Raw genomic sequence first — 21,040 nt, 5'->3', positions numbered from 1 at the left:
ATTAACTCGTCCTATTCGGATTCTCGTCTCAAGTATTGACTTTTACTCAACGCCTACTCCCCTCTCAAAAAGGGTTTGCTGCATATCTGGGAAATGATTAGATGCTTCAGGGAAGACCTTTTGATTGACTAGTACCATGTGAACATTTTGACGATTGTATCGTATGGTCATGAGAAGCGTCTTGGGGTTCTCTTTCCAGGCGTGGTTTTGTTTTTGAACATGAACATGAACATGAACATGAATGCAGAAAGTTTGGAGTGAGGAGTGGAAGAAGATTGGCATATGAGATGTGAGTGTTCAATAACCAGCAACCCATGAATCAATTGACGCTCGCATCGATATCTCCAGTTTACCGCCCCTTCAATCCTGAAATTGGGAGTTGTCGATTGTTACTTCACTGCCAGGGATCCGTTCAGCTCCGTTGTTTTGCGGTTCAGTTTGGAAATCGAAAACTGGGAATATATTCACTTTCATTACAGAAGAATAAGGAATTGTCAATTTGTAGCAAGAGATCCGGCGATCCTGGCTGTTTAGCGGAAATCTGGAAATACCACAACAAAGCAATCAAACCTCCCGAGCCAATAATTGAAAAAGCTTTTCTCGAGGTCGAATTTATATAAATCATTCAACTTTCGAACTCGGAGAAATCTTCAAGCTCAAAATAACAACTTCTCTTTTACTTGAAGCGCGCAACTACAAGCAAGTAAAACTGGAGTCCGAGGTCTTGTATCCAAATCTACATTATTCACAATCATTTATAGGATAGAGAAATCGAAGGTAAACAGAAGCCATCCATCTTTCGCCATGGCTGCAGAAGATACGGAGATGGGTGGGATTTCTGTTGTGCCTCTGCAAGAAGACATTCATCGAAATCTTTGCTTTCCACCATCGCTACTATCGCCATCTTCGTCTACCTCAGAGGCTTCCATGGATACTGATATGCATCCTCCTTTGGATGTAACTTCAAGTACCTCAGTTCCATTTGAATCAACAGTATTACTTGTAAAGTCGCTAATATACAAAGAGGCGAAGAAGGAAATTAAAGGTGTCAAGCCTTATCCTAACTCCGCCATGCATTTCTTAAATTTGACAGCAGTACCTCAAAATTCGGGAGTCTCTGTGATCAGCCAGAGCAATCTTTCAGGGCTTCCAAAATTACCGTCTCAATCCAGCTCTCCAGCTCCAATTCTAAGAGTTGGATCGCGGAAGAGTATTTTCGACAATAAATACCCAAACGGAAATGTAACATCTGAATATGAAAAGTTGGGTGCGATTGTTGACAAACATTATGCAGGTCTTTCACCACTACCGCCACCCTCGTGTCTGCCCTCACCAACTATAAGCGATGGCTCAAGTATGCATAAGATCTGTTCCGGCGACCAATATCTCGACTCATTGACGATATCTGGCCGCCCGGGGTTATTTGCGACCTTGGGTACAGAACCTGCAAAGTTTACAGGATCGTCTTCCGTTCCGCCAACTGAAAAACTTGGCTTGACTTTCGATACACATACAGATACCACTACATCCAAACCACTCGAATTATCAAAGGCATGGAGAGTAGCGAGAGTGTGTGAACTGATGTTCAGAGCTGTTGCAAACATCGAACCTGGTAATAAAGAAGGTCGTGTCGAAATTCTCGACTTTTATTTACAAGAGTATCCTTTGCAACGCCTGGTAATTTTAAAGGCCCTTGAAAACACTGGGAGATATTTTCGCAAATTTTCTAAAGCTGTATGATTTCTTTAGCTAAGTCCTATAGCTATTCCATTGCTAACATATATTCTCTTCTAGATGTCTGCCCATTCGAGTAAATCATACAAAGAGCAGTGTATGTTAAGTGATGATTTCAAAAGAGAGAACCCAATCCCTCCAATTGTAAGTCAATCTAACCATCTCCGTGATTCTATACTAATACTCACTTCTTCCTTAGATAAGTCCTCTGTTACCCTTCGCATCCATAGCAGCCAGCTACGCCAGAAAAACCAAGTCTCCGCGTCGAGGAGGAACATCGTCACTACGTACCTACAAAGATCACCATTACCACAACAATTTCAGATGCGAAATCAAACATGAAAATGAAAGTTTCCCGTTGGGTTTCAATCCATTTTTGATAAAAACTCTCGGAAAATGTAGCAGACAACGTCTTCGGAACGAGAGATATGATAGACATAAGATACACATGAAGCAAGTCGAGAAGGGATTTTCGCATGTGCATAAGAATCCGTTTTTGTCCGAAGAAATCATCAAGGAATGTGGAGGAGAAACTTATGCAGCATTGGAGGGAAGGGTCGAGATGGATGACCTGAGGGATGCTGCATATTGGGAAATGACCACTCGACAAATTGAGGGGATACCTACTCGAAAGAATAGAAATTCCGTTTTCAAGAAACGTCCGTCGCCGTTGAGGGAGGAATTGCCAATATTAGACGATCATTGGATTTCTGACTCTGTAATGCCACATATGAAAGTATCTGGGCAAATCATCAAGTTGGGATCAGAAATTGTCCGAGCCAGCAAACGCAAGCAGGATACTGATAAGGAGGCAGAGGAAGGGCAAAGAGAAGTTCATGAATCTCGATACAAAGCCAGAAAGCTCGACTCTAAGAAAGTGGAAGAAAAAGCTTCAATGGCGCAATGGGAGAGGGAATTCAATGCAGTCAAAAAACAGATCCGGCAGGAATATGAGGAAAAGATGAAGGAAGAAAATGAGGAAATGCGGGAAGAGACCGAAAAAAGGAAAGCTGTAGAGGAGCGGGAACGGTCACAGGAAGCACAAGAGAAGAGACGCAGGGAGACGAAGATCCGGCGAGAAGAAAAGAATGAGCGATTGTGTATGGAACGAGAGAGCGCAAGGGTCCGTGCGACGGAGGGGCCGGAGAGGCGAAAAGAAAAGAGAGATCTTTTGAGATGGGAAAACAGGGAGAGATCTGATTGTCGTGTTACACAAGCATGGATAGATCTCGGTGCTGATATGGCTCGTGTTGGAAGTTGGGATTGAGACAAGAGTCAGGGAGAAGAGAATACTATTGGCTGGTGATACATGTATTGCGGTGGCTGCGGGGTTGAATACTTTGAGGCATGAGGGGCCATGTAAGCGTTTGGGACGATGGAACTGCTTTTCTCTTTCTGCCGCTTTTTCGGGGTCTGGAGGTATGGGGGAAAAGCCAAAAAGAGCGTCTGGGCTAGACATTGACGTGTACCTAAAATTATATCAAGTAGCCCCAGAGTAGTAAAGCTCTTAATCATAGCTATTCAGAAGCTCAAAGAATAGCTTCCTTATACCATATCAAATGATAACTACCGGCCAATTGATTGACTGTAGTATAGATTCTTACAATCAGCAATTTTGGGCAGTAAGTGAGAAAACGATTGGTGCCTTATTTCTCATAAATCTTTTTCTTTTACAATGAATGTATTCTATCTTCGCCGGTTAGATTATGCGAGGGTGAACGGGGAGGTGGAAATGACATCGATGTCTTGAGGGATATGCTGGTGCAGAATCTTATTTGTGTGATCAAAACCTTGAAGTACCAGTCTTTATACATATCACGGTTCCTTGGAGTCAGCAATATCATAGTACTAACATCTCATTTTCACCTTTCAGACAGTTTTTGAACCGATTTTCAATCTTATCTTTTGCGAGAGCGTTCTCCACGTTTCATATATGGGGAAGAGTCCCATGATGAATGATATCAACGGTCGGTGAATCCCACGTGTTGTTTAAGAACTGTTCAAAAGAAAAGGTGAAAATAAGACATGCAACAAGCCATTTCCTATACTCAAATCACGTGTATGAGATAGGTGGCAGATTGGACCTGTGGAGTGGTATCATCCAAGATGTATCACAGTGCTATAGTAGAGTCTTACTTGACAGGTTTGAACATCTAAAGCAAGGCATAAAAGAATGAAGATGGGCATGATTGACCATAGAAATGCGACATAGGTTTCCGGGTAATTTTGAGCGCGTATAGATGAAGATCACTACCTGGTATCATAGCAAGACGGCATCCCGAGATTCCATCATGTCTCACCCCATCCGTAGCGCTCTTCTACTTTGGAATATGCGAACGTGAACCCGTCCCAAAACGTTTACTAGCAGAGATGCGATGGAAATGTTTCAGACAACAATTGAAGTTGAAACAATGCCAAATCCTGGGGGGTAGGCTCGGTTGAGATTCCGGAAGATGTGATGCTACACGTCCCATCTGACATACATTGAATAGAACCACTTTCTCGCATCTAGAAAATCTAAAGATGGAGTTTGATACTGTGGCGTGGAGATGGACGATCCTAGTGGTCGAAAGCTACCAATGAGATCTATTGATCGGGAAGCCACAGCGTGGTGTTCGAGGACTGGTCGACGGGCTGTGAGGCTGATGATACTTGGTCCATTCAAAAGCTCCAATTAAGTAGGCTATGCATAAGCGACGTTTCAACATTTTCTGTCAGGCACAAACCACACTGTACACTCTACTCTGTACGATACAGTCAAGCAAGATCCATATCTGCGTTGTGAAAACATTTCCCGAAAATGTCTAACATGTTCTGTTTGCTGCATGCAAACATCATCTTTTGCACAACGCAATGATGATACGTGCCGTTTGAAGTGAGGTTAGCAGGGAATTAACTTCGGGGCGGAATGGGCCTTCCCGTTTTGCTGTCAATCACGTGGAGCTATTGTGGCTTATTGGTCATAGCGCCAAGCGCCCAAAAACTCATGACGCTCGTAACCCAGCCTCCTCAAAAATGGATATCATGGTTCTTCATATGCACGAGGTGAATCATTGGGTCATAATGTTGGACTCGAGGCTCACTGCCACGTCTTTGCTCAGATAGCTCTAGAGAATAACTTTCCTATAGTCGTTCGTTATATTGCTAACAATTCCTTCCTTTAAATTGACATTTTTTAACAGGACTCGATCATATTCAATACTCACCAACAATGTATCATCACACCCCCGAATCACTATTACCTCGGACAGACTCGAAAAACCCCAATTCAACATGTCGAGGCCTATCATCAAATGGAAAGCCATGTCGAAGAGGTCTGACCAAATCACCACGGAATTCACCGAGTCCGAGTCCTTCAAGAGGAGCGCTGAGTCCAGATGCATTTTGTTGGCAACATAAAGATCAAGCGGGACAAAGTGCCCCGCCTACTCAACCTCGACCAAACCCGCTGCGTGAGAGATCAAGTGTAGACACATTGGTGGAGAGATTAGGTCTTCTCGAGGTCGATCAAAAGAAAAATAAGGGAAAACAACGCCAGACTTCAGAAGATAATCGTGGCAGACGACCTGGGACGAGGAATGAGCAGCAACGCCTTGAAGCCCAACGGCTGCAACAGGAACAAGAATGGCAGCAGGCACAGGCACATCAATTACAAGAACCAGGGAGACAAGACCATCATGAAGTTCCAAATTCTACAAATGATGGCCAGGGACGACGCAAAAGAAGCACTCTAGAATTATTATGTTGCGGCGCAGAGGACGAGGAAATGGCACCTAGACCTTTGCAAAAACCACACGAAGGACGTTCTTCCTCTCATGTTCCAAGTTCTCGAATGTCAGATCATCTTGATGTGCCATCCCATACAAATCGACCAGCTTCAAGACCTCGACCTTCTTCGAGACCGCACACATCATCATCCAGACCTTCAACTTCCAAGCCACCTGAAATGCTTCAGCGTCCTACTATGGATCGTGATCCATCCTCGAGAACGGGGGAGTTTCTAGCTTATATTCCTTCATCAGCAAGCCCTCAGACAACAGCTGCATTATTAGCGGAATTGGCCAAACCAATCTCTGATGCTGATCTTCCTGGATTTATTTACATGTTCTGGTTGACCGATGAAGCGTTACCTACGGGACCTTCCGACGAAGCAGCTGGATCTCTTCTGACACCAACAACCAGAGCTGGACCTGGCCATCGACGAACTTCTGATGTTCTTGAATCCTTTACTTCTGCTCCACCGAACAAGAAGGAAAAAACAATGCTTCTCAAAATTGGAAGAGCCGAAAACGTTTTCGCTAGGATGCAACAGTGGAAGAAGCAATGTGGTTATAATCTTTCGTTGATTCGATACTATCCTTATCACGATTCGTCTAGCGAAAATGAAGGACCTCAAAAGGTGCCAAATGTGCACAAGGTCGAAAGATTGATTCACATTGAATTAATGGCTAGGAGAGTAAATTGCGGAAAATGCAAAGCATGCGGGAAAGAACATAGAGAATGGTTTGAAATTGATGCCAATAGGGATGGGGTTACTATGGTAGATGAGGTTATTAAACGATGGGTAGATTGGGCTGAGAGGGACGAGGCGTCGAGACATTAGATATAGAGCTTAACATGCCTAGGTAGCGCAGTGTCATCATAATTAATCACGGTCTATTATATGCTTCACTGTATTTGTCGAATGCTCATTCGATGCTTTTAATATATGCGCGCACTCCGTATTTGTTATATCCAGGCGGGTTACTTAGAGTTCCACATTGAAGATGGACAGGCTGTGTCGAGTTGGCTAGTGCCAATTCATATCTTGCTCGCAATACATATGTCAGTAGGAACAACATTTCTCGTTGCTTAGTATCAGTTCTACGCTTTTGGAGGAGATCTACCCCTATGCTAACCTTCGCGTAATTTAGTGTCAGTGTGCCTTTGTTCTGGAGCATAACCAGACCTTCGTTTTGCGAGTATCTAATCTCCAAGAATACTACTAGTTTGCAAAACATCTGACTGAATATGAATTATTTTTGAGTGGTCACTCGTCGCAAACACTCTTGATGGTTGGATCGTGTGTGAATTAGTGGGTTATTGAAGATGATTATCTTCTGTTTGCTATGCATTATATTTGTTCCGCACATTTAAGAGTGCTGATTCTATATTTTCTTTTCCTTGAATATGTTTTTTTTGTGCAAAAGCAGGCGTGGAGATTCACAATCATTGTTTGCTGTGAAATGATCTATCCTCAGAAGTTCGTATGAGTCCTTGAAACTTTGAACATTTTCCAATCATTCAGTAACTATACCTCCATTCACGATCATTATATTCCATTTATAATTTCTTCTATTATCTGCATTTTGAACTACAAGTGAGATATAAAAGAATACCTTTTCTCTTCCATCAACCTACCAATAAATCCACACATTCTAAACATTACACAACTCTATTTCAATCAAATTTCTTATTAAAACCAGACTGTTCAGTAACGTCATATCTCTCTATAAATATGCCCTACTACTACTCCTATCCATACCCTATCCACTCTTATCCGCACTACATCCCCATCGTACCCGTCTACCCAACCACAACAGTAACCGCAGTCTCCGCCCCTATAATCCAACAAACACCAGGCTTCAACCCACTTCATGGACAAGATCGCGGTCCTGCACCTCCTGGAATAGGAACTCGCGTCGCGGGATATGTTACTGGTATGTATTGCACATCGGTGAGTGGACCCCGTGAGATGCGCGAATGAACTAACTTGCTGGGGAGTAGGTTTGGCGGCAATAGGTCCTCAGATGGTGGGAGTCGCACCAATAGCAGTATCTCAGCCTCATACTTCAGATGCGTGTACAAATTGTCAGAATGGAAATGCCAATACTGCACCGAATCCACCCGCGAGTTCTCCACCCTCAGAACCGAAATCTCCCGCCACTAAACCAAAATCTATCCTCAAACCAACACCAACTCCTGCTTCCAGTTCAGCTTCTTCACCTTCTTCATCTCCTACAAAATCCGAATCTAAATCCAAACTCGTACCTCCGCTCAATATCCTCACTCATGCAAATACAAATTATAATGCAGACCCGAATCTGAAACCGGGATGCTGACAATCATTGGAGAAGGATTGTCTTCCTTTGGGGAAGAGGTCCAGTGACAATTTATTAGGGCCGTCGGGGAAGAGAGTCAAATTCTTGGGGGGTAATGAGCGATAGTATAGAGGGGTGATGTTGTATTTCTTATCTTTTATATCGGAAAGGGGATTGATCGTTTGAGAATATTATAACCATAGAGGAACACATCAAGTGTTCGGTATTTATATTGGGTTTGTTGCATAGAAGGGATGTATAGCTCGATGCCATGTATATTTCTAATAATTTCTCCATGATTTATTCTAAATATATGTGCAATTGGGAAAGACAATCTATGATGCGCTTCTCTTTGTTCGTGCAATGATGCAAATACGAAGAATACATATGATCTTAAATCAAAAGGTTCTTTGACAGACGCAAAATTGCTTTCAGATAAAATTCATGATGCGATAAGCGTTGCAATAATAAGTGCATGTTAATTCATACCCAATCGCGGCGAGTTTATGTCGGATTGCCGAAGGAGAATCCAAAATAATCTGTCTTGCTTCGGAACGGAGATGGCGACATGATACGCTGACTTGGAAGACTTGCTAGCTAAAAATTGGGAATTGTTTTCTGATATTCAATATGAAAAGGGTTATTATGTATGTTTTCTTGTTCCCACTTTATATACGCCGCCAGATACAGTGATCCAAGAACATGGCCTAGGTCTTCCCCTCCTATTAAGAGACGTCTGGGTATGAACCAAGAATTAGGGATGACGCGGAGTTGAAGGATTTATGTGATATCTAGTACTCTGGTATTCTTTCTACACGGGAACTTCACGTGAAGTTAATAGTTATACGGACAGATGACAACGGCATTAGTACAAGGGCTGCGTTGGCAAAAGTGTGTTTGAAGACTTGGGCTGAATCTAAGCAATATTTTCATACCTATATTCTAGAATAGGTAGATATTTGAGATCTTACAGTTGATGACATGTGTTTTTGAATGCTAAATGCTCACCTGTATGACTGACCCTCCATTACCTCCACATTTCGGACCAATCAATAGGCATTTAGTAACACCATCACCTTTGTTGCGCGGCAACAGCATCACCTAACAACATAACCACAGCCACAACGATAACGATAACCCAAAATTCGTTGCCAAACTTCATCTTTGAATCCAGCCTCCTTCAATTGCTTTCAACAACGGACTTTCCACAGCTCCTACTGTCACCTTCACAACATCCGCGCTCAACTCCGTCTTATACACATCTCCCTGTAACATCCCCACTCCAACACAAACAATATTCAATCCCATTCCTCCCTTCCTGATCTCGCCATCCCCCGCTTCATTCCTAATCTCATCATTCGCGACTCCACTCTGTGCCTCTTCATCAACGATCTCCTTGTCCGTCAAAAATTTCAACATAGCGCTGATAGTAGTCCCCGAACTAATCACGTCATCAATCAACGCTATTCTCTTCCCTTTAACTAACGACAAAAGATTAGGATCAAGATATACCGGCGGCCCCTGGCCAGGTTTGTCGAAAAGACACGATATCTTGGTGGTGAGTTGGTCTCCATACCACGGTTTCTTGGAGTAACCCCAGGGGATGTGACGATCTTATGGACAGCACTAGTCAGCATATTGATTTTCTTCGCTTGCACAAGAAGATGTCATTTCCCATTCGACTCCACCAACGACTCAGAAACACAGAGCCGAACTAAGCATTCTCGCAACTCTTCAAGTAAGCGTGACGGAATAAAGGGGCTGGCTGGCAGGTGAAACTTAGCATGGAAGAGATTATCAACCTACCGAATCCTAATTCCTCCGCCACGAAAGGTGCCAAAACTAATCCGCCAGTCGGCAATCCCATCACCACCTCCGGGTTGAATTTCCTTATCTTATTTGCTACTATCCTCGCCAGTTCCCTCACAACCGTCATCGAAGCATGCGGCAATGCCAATGAACAAACAGCAATGCCATTTGTGGTATCGCCTAATGGTCTAATAGGAAGAAGCAGACTTGTATCTGAAGTAAGAGGTGCAGCAAAAGAGTATTGATAGGGAGGAGCTGTTGAATATGGGAGGGAAGCAACGGACGATGTGGGAATTATTTCTTGCCAGTAGGTAGTCGTGGGGCGGGTGAAATGGGTATGGACTACGGGACCGATAGTCTTGTAGGGATAGTAAGGTATGTGATGGCTGGTTGATTCGATGGATTGGTTGGTAGCTGTGGATTTAGAACTTTGTGTATCCTGTCTGTCTGGCCGTGGAGCCTCAACAAAAGCGGAGTCGGTAGAGAGCAGTGATTGAACGGACATTGTCAAATACGTCTGTAAAGTGCTTTGAACTCTGGAAGCTGCTAATACAGAATGAGTGCTATATCAGAGAATTTTTGTCATATAATTATAGACGAAGTGTGCGTTCAAGAAGATAATTCACTAGTTGGACAAGACCCATCACACTTGCGAACACGCGTGCGGAAATTACCTTGCGGAACATGTTGCACATGTTTAGTGAATTAGCCACGCAGTTCGTGTTCATGGTGTCATACTAGAGCAACAGAATGATGTACAGTGCATCAAATGCTGCAGATTTATGTTTTTACATACTTGTTGCAACTCGCAGTAAGCTACCAGACGTTTCTAACCATCTTGCCACCACGAGTCATTAGGGCTCTTCACATCATATTTTGTCGTAAATAATCACTCAATCTAAGACACGATTATTGCCAACGGTTTATGGAGTACATAGTATTAACTGAAAACATTGATATCAGAAAGAAGAGTGGGATGGTTCGGAGATTGTGGTGAAAGAGATGAGAATTTATATCGGCTGTTTGCAATGAAGACGTCATTTTTGCAGATAGTGAGAGGAACAGAGACTAATGCTGAAGCTGGCTCGAAAATTTGGCATTACCAGTCTGTGTTTAAAATTGCGCACATTTTCCCCCCAACGTCATCATCAATCCTATGATACACAATCTATTGTATATCAAATCGATATTTAGGACAAGGAGCGCTCATGCTTAGAAGCTTTAGACTGGCCTTACTTGGGAGCAACACCTTTGCTCTGATCCTCCCTTTCGATGTCCAAACATCTATTCGGAACAGCCGCGCTTTCAATATCAGCTCCAACATTAGACGGCTCTTCATGCCCATTTTCGAGAGTAACAACTTTGAGCTCTGTCACATTCAGACTAAGTGGTAAGACCTCCGAGCTCCATTTGTATCCTTCAACGACCAGCTCTCGTTCCAATTGCCAGTCCATTTCTTCGTTACTTTTAACATTAGGTGAGTCGACCTGGTTGTCACCGCCCCCACACTCGTTTTCTGGCAACCATTGCTCTATCCTGTCTATGTGCGACTTCAGAGATGTCAAAAGGTACTCTTTCAGGTGTTTGGATTTTGCAAGGAAATGGTGATTGGGTCGATTTAATATGGAATTTTGATTGGACCGACGAAGTGAGAGATTGTTCCGATATTCTGGGTTTCGATACCAATAGCGAGTGTCCTGAATACGGTGATGACCCAAGTGAGAATCATGCTGGGTTCGAGCTGATGCGCATTGTACATGCGAGCCGTTTCGGTTGTCACGACGATAATGTGCTTCATCATGATGCCATCCAGTACCTCTGTATCTATCTCCACCGCGCATGTTTACATTGTAGTGGCTTTCTGATCGAAATAAGATAATGTTAAATGAGACGAGAAGTAGGGCAAATCAAACATTAAGAGGAATGTGTATCTTTGATGGATTTCCAACGAAAATTCTGGTAGGACCACCAGACTCTTCACTCATTAATGTTGATTTGTTTCGAATGAGCATTGTTCTGTGACAAAGTTGCTTGAACTGATTGTATCAATAACGGCCATGGAACATGAAAGTTGTTTCGGGGATTTCAAAAGAAACTGACAGAAAGTTCTATATGTTTGGGGCCGAGGTATCCAAGAATCGCCTACTGCTTTCCAATAGCAAGAGAGTTGCACTGTTCTGCTAATTTCATTTGAAAAGAACGGTCGGCCCTGAAAGAGTCATGGCTTTCTAGAGATTGAAAACCTGTATTAGGTCCGATGGTCCAGACATTCGATCCTGGAGTGCAACACGCTTTCGGTAATCCACACCAGTCAGTCCCCAAATCTTCTCAAGTAGCCTTTCACATCAAATGCTGAGACCGACTAGCGAAACTATCGGAGATGGGTACAAAATTACGTATTGTGACTCCAACATTAGGGCGATGCTTGTCCATATGAACAAGCTTTCGATTTCATATCATAGTTTCATGCCAGTTCCAATCTTTCACCAATTGTTTGACACGATAATCAGTCGCCCAGCCAAGATCAATTTCAACATCCTTCAGCAAATCAAGTATTACTTTTCGCTCTCTTGTTTCCGTTAAGCATTGACCCGCGATGAATAGAGGTTGCACTTGATGAATTCTCACAGAACCTTCCGGCCTCCCCAGAGCGATGCCGCAGATTTCGTGACTATGATGGCGAACCTCCATCTCAATAGATCGATATGAATGGAGCCTGTTGGAAACGGTTGTTCTTTTTGTAGTAGATTCGTGGGGCTTGTTGGTAAGAAGGAGGATCCTCGTAAAATGGTATGACTGCATTGTTGAGCCACACATTGGAATACTATACCATATCTCTGGGAATACAGTTCTTGGTGAGTCTTTTGGTAGACTACCATCTGTAACTATCGATAAACGAGCACATGGTTTGAAGGTATCTGGTAAGCCTTGATACCAAACATCCAGCTCATTTGCCAATTCGTGCCATCTTTCCAGTAGAGTCATTTGATTGATACCAAACACAGCAGTAGGACTACCTCTATCCTGAGGGTAGACGTTATCGATAGAATCACCGGTAGCAATAAAATTAACAATTTTCGACATGAGCCAAATCAGGGCATTTGAAATCATGTCTTCCCGCATAGACATCTGCAACTCTGGATATGAACTTTCCTTGTTGCTCGAGATAACAAATCCGTGATCATCTATCAGGAGTCCAGCTGCACGCCAAAGATCCCAGTCTTCTGTGTTGAGGCGTGTTTGTCCTTCATTAATGACTGGTTAAAAGTTAGACTCGTCAAAAGTGTGAGGTTTCAAATACTCACAAGCTGCCAGAAAGTCCTGGCGGGCAAAGTTCCAAAATGTAGCCCTCCTGGCAACTGAAGGCTTGGTCCTAAATGATAATGATCCTGGAGTACTAGGTGAAGGTGAATGAAGAGGCATCATGCCTTCCCTTTCCGCTAGGTCGAACAAGGACTTAGTTCCACTAAGATGTCGAGACCAAGCATGTAAAGCATTGTCGAGAAATTCATAAACACAGAGTATGGCGGCGGCTGCGATCGTCTCATCAGCGTCACGATGTATCGGTTTTGATAGTCGCCGTCGCTTATTTGATTGGGAAGGAGTACTCTGTGGCGATTCAATATTTACTGGGGAATTAAAATGACCATCAATCGAGGGTGTAATAGGAAAATCTTTTCCACCCGACTTGGAGAGCTCCTCTACTAAGAGTGAAATTGCTCTGTCGTAATATTTTGCACTAATGTAAACCCAGTCGACCTTATCCGAATTTGGGTAGAGCTCCATGAGTGCTTGTTCACTGACTATGCCACCAACAATGGCCTTTCTTCCCCCAACACGCGAAAGTTGCTTGGCAGCATATGCGCATACTGAATATTTGAGCAATGGATTCGACACGGCGAGAATGGGGACATGGTGTGCGAAGTAGCACCCGAGATCGAACAAATCCATCCTAATATGATCAATTATGCTCCTGATTTTGATATAACCGCAACTCACCATTGTCCAGTAGTCTCTCCAAAATGTCTCAACAAGAATGCAACTTCATGCTCTCTCACACTATCAGCGTCACTGATGAAAGTGCTCGTCCTAGAGAGTGATCTCAATGAATGATCAACAAGGGGTGAGCCTATCACAGTAATATTAGCCGAGGATTTAATGAATCAGAAAATAATCATTTCCATACTCTGATGGGCTTCTGGCCTTGTAGGGTTCAATATAAAGTCGAGGTTATTGGCAGAGTGCTGGGGAGTGTTGAAACTTCTTGGTGATTGTGTATGCACCGATAATTGAGGCATATACTCCATATTCGTAGTTGCCGCAGTGGAAAGAGCTTCCAACCCAGGTGCTTCCTCAAACTGGGGGTAAGTGGAAACGCCATCGACAGGATCGTCTATGGTGGTTGCGGTGGGAAGGATAGATTCTGTGGATTGTTCAGGTTCGGGACTCGTTTCCATGTTGTATGGATCGATAACATTAAAGAAGGTTACTGTCAATTGCCAAGTCAGATTCCAAGTCCTTCATCTCGCGATTGATCTTCATTCCGGTAGGTTATAACGAACTTTTCTTTGGCACGTCGACCCAGATACTATTCTCATCAAATGTATTCCTATACGCGAAAAATGCGCCTAATCGGCCACTTCTCTCACCAGGAATAACATCTTCACCGCCGTTCATGGAAGCATTTTGTTGATGTCTGAATACTACTCCGTCGCTAAGTACACATTGTCTTGAAGCTTTGCGACACTGTCCACACTCCGGCTTGATTTCGTCGCACTTGAGCTTTCGTTGGCGGCATGTTTGACTGATAACACGAAGACGCAGATTAGCAAATTGGCCGCTGACGTGAATTCAATGGAAAGCAATGGGATAAGATAATTACCATCCTGTACGCGACCGCATTGCTGCGGAAACAGCATTATTCCAACCCGCGATTCGGGGTAGACGATGCGATTATGGTCAGGTAACAAATCCTCATATTGTATGAACGGGATGAATGTTTTTGCTTGTGTAGTAATACGAAGCATTTTACTTCAGGATGATTCCCCGCAGTAGTGCCAGTCAGACAACCTTGTTCTAGACTTTTCGGGGTGTCGGAAGGCCTGAAGCGGAGGTCCGAACAGCGGGGGGGGGGGGGGGGGTTTCACATCCACGTGGTAGTGTCAAACTCAACATTCCAAATCACAACCTCACATGTATATTAATCTCTCAACAAAGTATACCAGCAGGCATCGATGCGAACTCCCGATTCTCGACCGTGTTGACATAGGAGAGAGACTTGCAATGACCAGGTCCAAATTGCGAATAGTGTTCTCGGCTTACTACAGATAGCTATAGGTAGGCAAAGTTCCTCCAGCTGTACATGTACAATAGAAAACACAGATTGTATCATTATAATTCCGCTCGAGTTAGCGCCCGGGAATCACCCAGACACCCTGAATGGCGGCACGAAAAACGACCAGGCCGCCAAATTTAACATGAGATTATCGAATACTAGACCCCAAAGTTTGGGCCGTGCTATTAAGTTTTCAATTCATGCAGGATAATTTGGCTCTCTTTCTGATTTGAACTTTGTGTCATATTATTTGCAATACAGCCACCAGCAACAGCAGCAAGTCATGTAGTTTCTGCTAGAGCAGTCAATACTATGCATATGTCTAGGGCTCTTGTCGAGTGTCTTTCACCTCTTCTTGGTTTCTCTCAACAGTGGCCAGTCATGGAAAGCATCTGCCCGGGACCGAATCTTCGGGAAGCTGCCAGCCTATGAATCAGATTCCAGAGCCTCGAAACTGTTTTCAACCTTGCCAGAAACGATGTTGAGGGCTCGATTAAACTTCAACTCTATTCTCAATCATTTCGCTAAAGACCCTGGAGCGCTCAGACTAGAAATGGCACAAATCAATTTTTTTTGAAAAGTCTATACCATTAAAAATAGAATGTCTATTATTGTGGGGGGAGAGGGTGATATGGCTTTCAAAAAGTTAATTTGCGAAGAGGAATGTTACAAGCAGCTTGAAGTCTCATCTCACCTACGGGACACACGCTTGCCCTGGGAGTGGCCTGCAGCTGTCAACGACGATCGAGATCCTCCATCTTCCATAATGCGTGGACATGCTTTTATATAGAGAGTAAGGAGCTCATCAGCTTATAGATATTTGCCATCACATAATACTGACAAGACTTTCGCATCTCGATAAGCTTTCTCTGGATCAAAATATTTCTTAGGCAAAGAGAAAACCATACTTACATACAGTCTATTGCAAGTCTCCCCGAGTCTTGGGAATTCCCAGATCCAGATGATGATCAGATAGCAAGATTGTTCGAACAATAGAAGGAGATGGGCTTGACCCAGAATAACGAGGAAGTCCACAAACTACAGAGAGTATCGGAAGGAAGTGAAAAGTCCAACACACAACTGTGCTTTGAGCTTTGGGAAATATAACTAGTTGATTTGGAACAGTGGTTTTTGGGACTTCGAACAATGGTTAGATAGTACCAATAGTTATAGTAAACTACCAGCATCTAATGTCATGGGCTGGGCGTTTATATTGCTGTTACGAATTTACTGGTTTGTTGTTGGCATCGAATTTAGACTCTTTTAATTGAGAATTATACCTAGTAGCTGCTCGAAACAGCGCCAGTATTAGTCTTTTGTTTTCAACCTCAAAGATATCATCATAAAGTAGAACAGATCATATGAATACTCCCCAGTAGCGAGCGGATAATAAACCCCGAACCACTGAGATTCAACCTAGTCCAGGCGAATCAGAAACTATCTACTGCCATATGATGTGGTCAATTATACTCGCAACCCTCATTTCGAAGTATTACGACACCACGAGATATTTGCAGAGCATGGCAAAAAAGAAACAACCATTTAAATTGATGCTAAGTGTATCTATCAATCAAGACGACAAAATCAAGCGAACACGTCAAGTGCGAAAAATCAGATTTTTATATTTACATGCACTCCAGTCGAAGTGTGTCTCAGCGAGACAGACTATCACAGCAAACATCTAATTTAACACATCGATCAGGTCTGGAATTATGATTGTTATATTGGGGTATGAGATGATTACAGCAATGACCAGTCTCATTTACAAAAAACCCAATTGTCATTCGCAACAATCAATATCTCACTTATCTCAACACATCGGATAGATGAAATAACCTGGATATCATATCGTATATTTAAATAGACAGGCTAACCAAGTTATTCTGACATGAACCACATCACATCATCGCACAGGAGCCCCCATACCATACATAAAACATTGGATATACATTCAACAATTCGCACCTCCCTCGATTCCCAACTCGATCCGCTTTGCTTTCCCCAACTCAAACAACATAAAAACCAAAACATCAATCAGTTCTCATCCATTCACCAAACCCCAAACACCAACATCAAATCATATGACTTATTTTCCGTTCCTTGCCGTTCCCTCCCTTAGTCCTTTAATTTCCATTTCCCATTCCATAAAACTCACTTGCATATTCGCCAATACAGCTAGCACATCATATAACACATACACCACGTATCTTAACTCCAAGCTTCTGCCCCTTTTCTTTCATGTCGAGAGACAGCCAAGCTAAGCGAATTATGCAAAGTGTCTTTGCCTCCATTCTTGTAGATGTTTCCCCATCTGCACAATTCCCTACAAAATCGATTGCCAATGCGGTTCCAATTCTCAACACGATAATCCTGCAACCAAAATGACATAGCAAATACCGTAAGCTCCGTTTGTGATATTATGCCTTGGCAAAGTGTATGTGTAATCGACTGCGGTACTGAGTCCAATTATTGAACAAAGAAATCGGTTGCATTTCGTTTCCTTCCAGGATATTCCGCTTTCAAGATGTGACATTCTCTCAAACAACAATTCCCTTCGCTCATCTATACCCATGATGCGATAGATCAACACCATTCACGCCTACTCCCATATCCTCGCCGCCAGTACTAGCTCGCGAAAAATGACCATGATTGAACTCTGGTATACTCCTGGGTAGGGGCATGCCATAACTACTTCCACTTCCTTGTCGTATGGGAGGTCTTCTTCCACCAATCCCATTTCCATTCACACTGGCAACTCCGCTACTCATTTCACTCATACCGCCAGGACTCGAGACCCCGAAAGAATTCTCTCCATTTTCGACACCAAACTCTCTCTTGAAATCCATTCCGTGAGCATGACTATTTAGGTCATGGAATCCTGGATAATCCAAAGCTTGATATTCCATTCCGGGGTTCATAATTGGCGGTGATGTGAATGGAGTGGTTTCGGCAGACATACTACCCGTGACACTTGGACTGCTCAATTCTTCAATTCTCTTGTCGAATGCCAATCCTCCATTCGTATGTGCCATCTTGTAATTATTGGGACCACTAGTAGCCATAGTATTGTAGTTCTGTGGGGGAATGCTAATACCAGTGTTGCCAAACCCATCAAACAGATCAACATCCGCGCACATTTGAGTATTTTCGGGAGCATTCTGTAACATGGGATTTACAAGACCAGGAAGGACATCGTGAACTTTGTTCAGGAGGAGAGGAAGGAAACGATGATCGCCGTTGCGGAGAATGGAGAGCATCGTCATAAATTGGTGAAGGTAGTCGCGTGGACCCATTGTGAAGGGATCAGATTTCGCAGGGAGAAGCGAGAGGACATCGGTTAGTGAACAAGCGACGTCGAACAGTTTTTCAATCTATAAAATTCAATTGTCAGCAAGTTGGGTATAGAGATAATACAAAGGAAGAATACTCACCAATCCAACACCGTGAACCTCCATACTCTGATGACTGAATTGACTTGTCATCTGCGCCAAATCTCTAGCAATGTCGACTGGATACTGGAATGTCATACTTGGATCATCGCAGTTGCTACTGAGACATCCATTTTGTATACTTAATTGCCACACCATTGTTCTTAGCCATTGTTGACTTGTTCTGAGATCTGCTGTTTGATTTTCTGTCGTGTTGAGATAGACGGGCAGGGCCTCGGAAAGTTGTTTTTGGAGAGATGAAAGGTATGCTGGAGAACAATCGGTTCTAGTCTTGTTCCAAAGTGCGACGAATTGATCATCAAATGGACGGTAGACATTTACGAGATGAATGAATCCATGCAAGTGATGGTTCTGTGGATCAGTGGGGTCATCGTTGATCGAAGGAAGGTTGATCGTGGCTTGCAGAGACAGAGGTCGATGGCGTTGGAGCGCATATGATCTATGATTTTGTTAGCATTTGATACTGAAGTACGCTGATATGAATCTCACCTTTCCGTGACGAATAACAACCAATATAATCTTCGTCTTCGTGATGATTCAATAATATCAAATTGATGATATGTCTCCTCTTTGACCATTTCCAACGTATGTGCCAGTGTAGTGGCTTCTCGTAAATGGAACCAAGCCTTGTTATGTAGATCCAATCCGTAATAGCATGCAAAGATGAAAAAGCTAGTCACTAAGCTGTTTTGTGTAGGTGATTCGCAGTAGTCGTAACTTTTCCTGACCTTCAAGGTCTCTTCCAGCAATAAAGTTCCAGAGACAATGTTTGCACCGGGTAGATTGTCTAATCCAAGAGGGTCACCAGGTATTCCCATTCCAGGCTGTATCATCATGAATGCACACATCGCGGTCAAGAGACAGTACGTATCGACATTCTGATCCACATACAGTGCTTGTTGCTCTAATCTCTCCCTGTGTAAGATTGGCATTGTAGGATACATGTTTGCGAAGAAGAATTCCGTACATTCCTTGATCATTTCCGTTGTAAGAAGACCCGGGGTTGGCGCAAGTGTAGGACTGCATGGTGGACTTTGAACCCCGTTTATGCGATTTGCAGTTTTAGCTGAGAGTGACGATTGTTGGTTCTGTCTTAATTCGCTGATAACTTTGGCTCTGGAACCTTTTGGGCCTTTCTTTTGTGGTATAGCATGATAAGTGCAAGATAATTGTGCTGAAGAGCAGTTGCGACATGGATTGATGCCATCACACTTGACCTTTCGACGATGACATGCGTCGCACGCTCTCTTCACCGAGGATGAAGACGACATGATGGGCGGTGGAAAAGGTTATGGCAGATTGAAAATTAATTTTGTTTATCGATACGACGATCGATCAAATCAATTGATAAGTGAGTCTAATCGAATCGGCTGAGGGTCGAGTCGAGTCCAGTCCAGTCAGACAATAGCAAAGCGAATAAGGCTGTAGAATTGACGATCAAATTGGACTTCAACACCAAAGCCTCGGATTGTTCGGTTTTGGGGGCGATATTACCTAGCACTGCCTAGCACTTGGACATAAAGCCAGCCTTAGTGTGCGTCTCGGTGCAGATGGGTTCGAAATCCTCGTGCGATTGATATCGACGTCGTGCCAAATAAAATGAATCCGTGTTCTAAGTGATGTCCGGCGTCGTCTGGGGTATGTGGAGTTTATTGCCAAAGTGTATTTCGTGTCGGTGCTGTTTTGGATAGCTGGTAGGCTGGTAGGATAGAAAAGACGATGGAATCGGAATACTGGATTTCTGGAGTACTTTATTCGGTCCGTATAATCCTGTATGGCGGAGACGGGATACTCATTTCATGGAGATGCGGGGGGTTGAAGGATCGTGAAGGCGCTGTAATTGGACGAAAATTGTCTGAGGCTGGTGGCTTGAATTATTTGACTTGGATTGAATTCACTCTGTCTTCCTTTCTTAGGGATTATGGTGGTGGATGGTGGAAGCGTGGAAGAGGCAGGAGTTGAAGAGATGATAAGAGGACGAGGAAAAAGGAGCCAATCTTTTTCAAAGGTTTAATATAGAATCGACGAATGTTTGGAGAGAAGTGAAGGGGAGAAGAAAAACACTGGTGAAGCAGGCGTAGGCGTGTTTGTTGATATTAAAGTGGATCCGCGAGAGTCGAGAAATGACAGTTGAGTGGTTGAAGTGCCTGAGTGTGGATTGACTAAATAGGCGTGGTGTGGAAAGAGTGGATGTAGTGAAGTGGGGAGAGCGTGAGGAAAGAAGGAAGAAGGTAAGCGGGCGGGACGGTATTCGTAGAGTTCACTTGTGTCTGTCGTGTAGATATTGGGGTGGTTGAACGTGTGGAAATCGAAAGGGAGGTGTAGACGTAAGTGTGTGATGGGTGGATATGGGTTATGCTGTGCTCTGCGTGGTGAAGTGAGTGTTGAGGCGATTGACGATGCGGTTGTGATGGAACCTAGCATCCGTGGCGATTCGAGCAAAAGGTGCTAGGTAAGTGGGCGGGTGTGTGTGTGGGAGTGCGAGAGGAACTTTGAAGCCAGAAATGAGTGCTGGGTGAGATGAGATGGGGTGGGATGGGATATAGTGGCTACATAGAGTGGTATCGACAGACTGTTATGTCGTGTGGATGGGTGGATGGGTGGGTGGGAGGGTGGATGATATGTGAGTGTGT

General features: G+C 43.6%; 7 protein-coding genes across 8 annotated transcripts; 3 read left to right on the top strand and 4 right to left on the bottom strand.

Annotated features, from left to right (window-relative positions):
* The first annotated feature begins 88 nt into the window (after nucleotides 1-88).
* On the top strand, nucleotides 89-3,593 carry BCIN_08g00220 (hypothetical protein). The gene is made up of 3 exons (XM_024694301.1): nucleotides 89-1,734; nucleotides 1,795-1,878; nucleotides 1,934-3,593. The coding sequence occupies exons 1-3, from the start codon at nucleotides 805-807 to the stop codon at nucleotides 2,999-3,001; spliced, it is 2,082 nt and encodes a 693-aa protein (XP_024550090.1). The 5' UTR covers nucleotides 89-804; the 3' UTR covers nucleotides 3,002-3,593.
* Nucleotides 3,594-4,634: 1,041 nt separating this feature from the next.
* On the top strand, nucleotides 4,635-6,458 carry BCIN_08g00210 (hypothetical protein). The gene has a single exon (XM_024694300.1). It carries the CDS (start codon nucleotides 4,946-4,948, stop codon nucleotides 6,335-6,337), a length of 1,392 nt encoding a protein of 463 aa, XP_024550089.1. The 5' UTR covers nucleotides 4,635-4,945; the 3' UTR covers nucleotides 6,338-6,458.
* Nucleotides 6,459-7,040: 582 nt separating this feature from the next.
* Nucleotides 7,041-8,236, top strand: BCIN_08g00200 (hypothetical protein). 2 transcript variants are annotated; one of them, XM_001547091.2, is made up of 2 exons: nucleotides 7,041-7,433; nucleotides 7,501-8,236. In XM_001547091.2, the coding sequence occupies exons 1-2, from the start codon at nucleotides 7,232-7,234 to the stop codon at nucleotides 7,833-7,835; spliced, it is 537 nt and encodes a 178-aa protein (XP_001547141.1). In that variant the 5' UTR covers nucleotides 7,041-7,231; the 3' UTR covers nucleotides 7,836-8,236. The 2 variants fall into 2 exon arrangements, with proteins under 2 accessions (XP_001547141.1, XP_024550088.1); XM_024694299.1 differs by having other exon boundaries at nucleotides 7,041-7,450.
* A 484-nt stretch (nucleotides 8,237-8,720) lies between these two features.
* Nucleotides 8,721-10,288, bottom strand: BCIN_08g00190 (hypothetical protein). Its single transcript, XM_001547090.2, has 2 exons — nucleotides 9,621-10,288; nucleotides 8,721-9,427 (listed from the first exon to the last, which is right to left on the bottom strand). Exons 1-2 carry the CDS (start codon nucleotides 10,126-10,128, stop codon nucleotides 8,973-8,975), a joined length of 963 nt encoding a protein of 320 aa, XP_001547140.1. The 5' UTR covers nucleotides 10,129-10,288; the 3' UTR covers nucleotides 8,721-8,972.
* Nucleotides 10,289-10,344: 56 nt separating this feature from the next.
* BCIN_08g00180 (hypothetical protein) lies at nucleotides 10,345-11,625 on the bottom strand. Its single transcript, XM_024694298.1, has one exon. The coding sequence runs from the start codon at nucleotides 11,462-11,464 to the stop codon at nucleotides 10,856-10,858; it is 609 nt and encodes a 202-aa protein (XP_024550087.1). The 5' UTR covers nucleotides 11,465-11,625; the 3' UTR covers nucleotides 10,345-10,855.
* Nucleotides 11,626-11,976: 351 nt separating this feature from the next.
* On the bottom strand, nucleotides 11,977-14,726 carry BCIN_08g00170 (hypothetical protein). The gene is made up of 6 exons (XM_024694297.1): nucleotides 14,506-14,726; nucleotides 14,186-14,427; nucleotides 13,810-14,112; nucleotides 13,623-13,752; nucleotides 12,929-13,575; nucleotides 11,977-12,880 (listed from the first exon to the last, which is right to left on the bottom strand). Exons 1-6 carry the CDS (start codon nucleotides 14,523-14,525, stop codon nucleotides 12,075-12,077), a joined length of 2,148 nt encoding a protein of 715 aa, XP_024550086.1. The 5' UTR covers nucleotides 14,526-14,726; the 3' UTR covers nucleotides 11,977-12,074.
* Nucleotides 14,727-16,663: 1,937 nt separating this feature from the next.
* On the bottom strand, nucleotides 16,664-20,989 carry BCIN_08g00160 (hypothetical protein). The gene is made up of 3 exons (XM_001547087.2): nucleotides 18,897-20,989; nucleotides 18,390-18,846; nucleotides 16,664-18,329 (listed from the first exon to the last, which is right to left on the bottom strand). Exons 1-3 carry the CDS (start codon nucleotides 19,676-19,678, stop codon nucleotides 17,517-17,519), a joined length of 2,052 nt encoding a protein of 683 aa, XP_001547137.1. The 5' UTR covers nucleotides 19,679-20,989; the 3' UTR covers nucleotides 16,664-17,516.
* Nucleotides 20,990-21,040: the final 51 nt, after the last annotated feature.

The sequence above is a fragment of the Botrytis cinerea genome, chromosome 8 (assembly GCF_000143535.2).
Source record: "Botrytis cinerea B05.10 chromosome 8, complete sequence".
Taxonomy (NCBI): domain Eukaryota; kingdom Fungi; phylum Ascomycota; class Leotiomycetes; order Helotiales; family Sclerotiniaceae; genus Botrytis; species Botrytis cinerea.
Note: the sequence above shows the minus strand (reverse complement) of the source record. Positions and strands in the feature narration are given on the sequence as shown.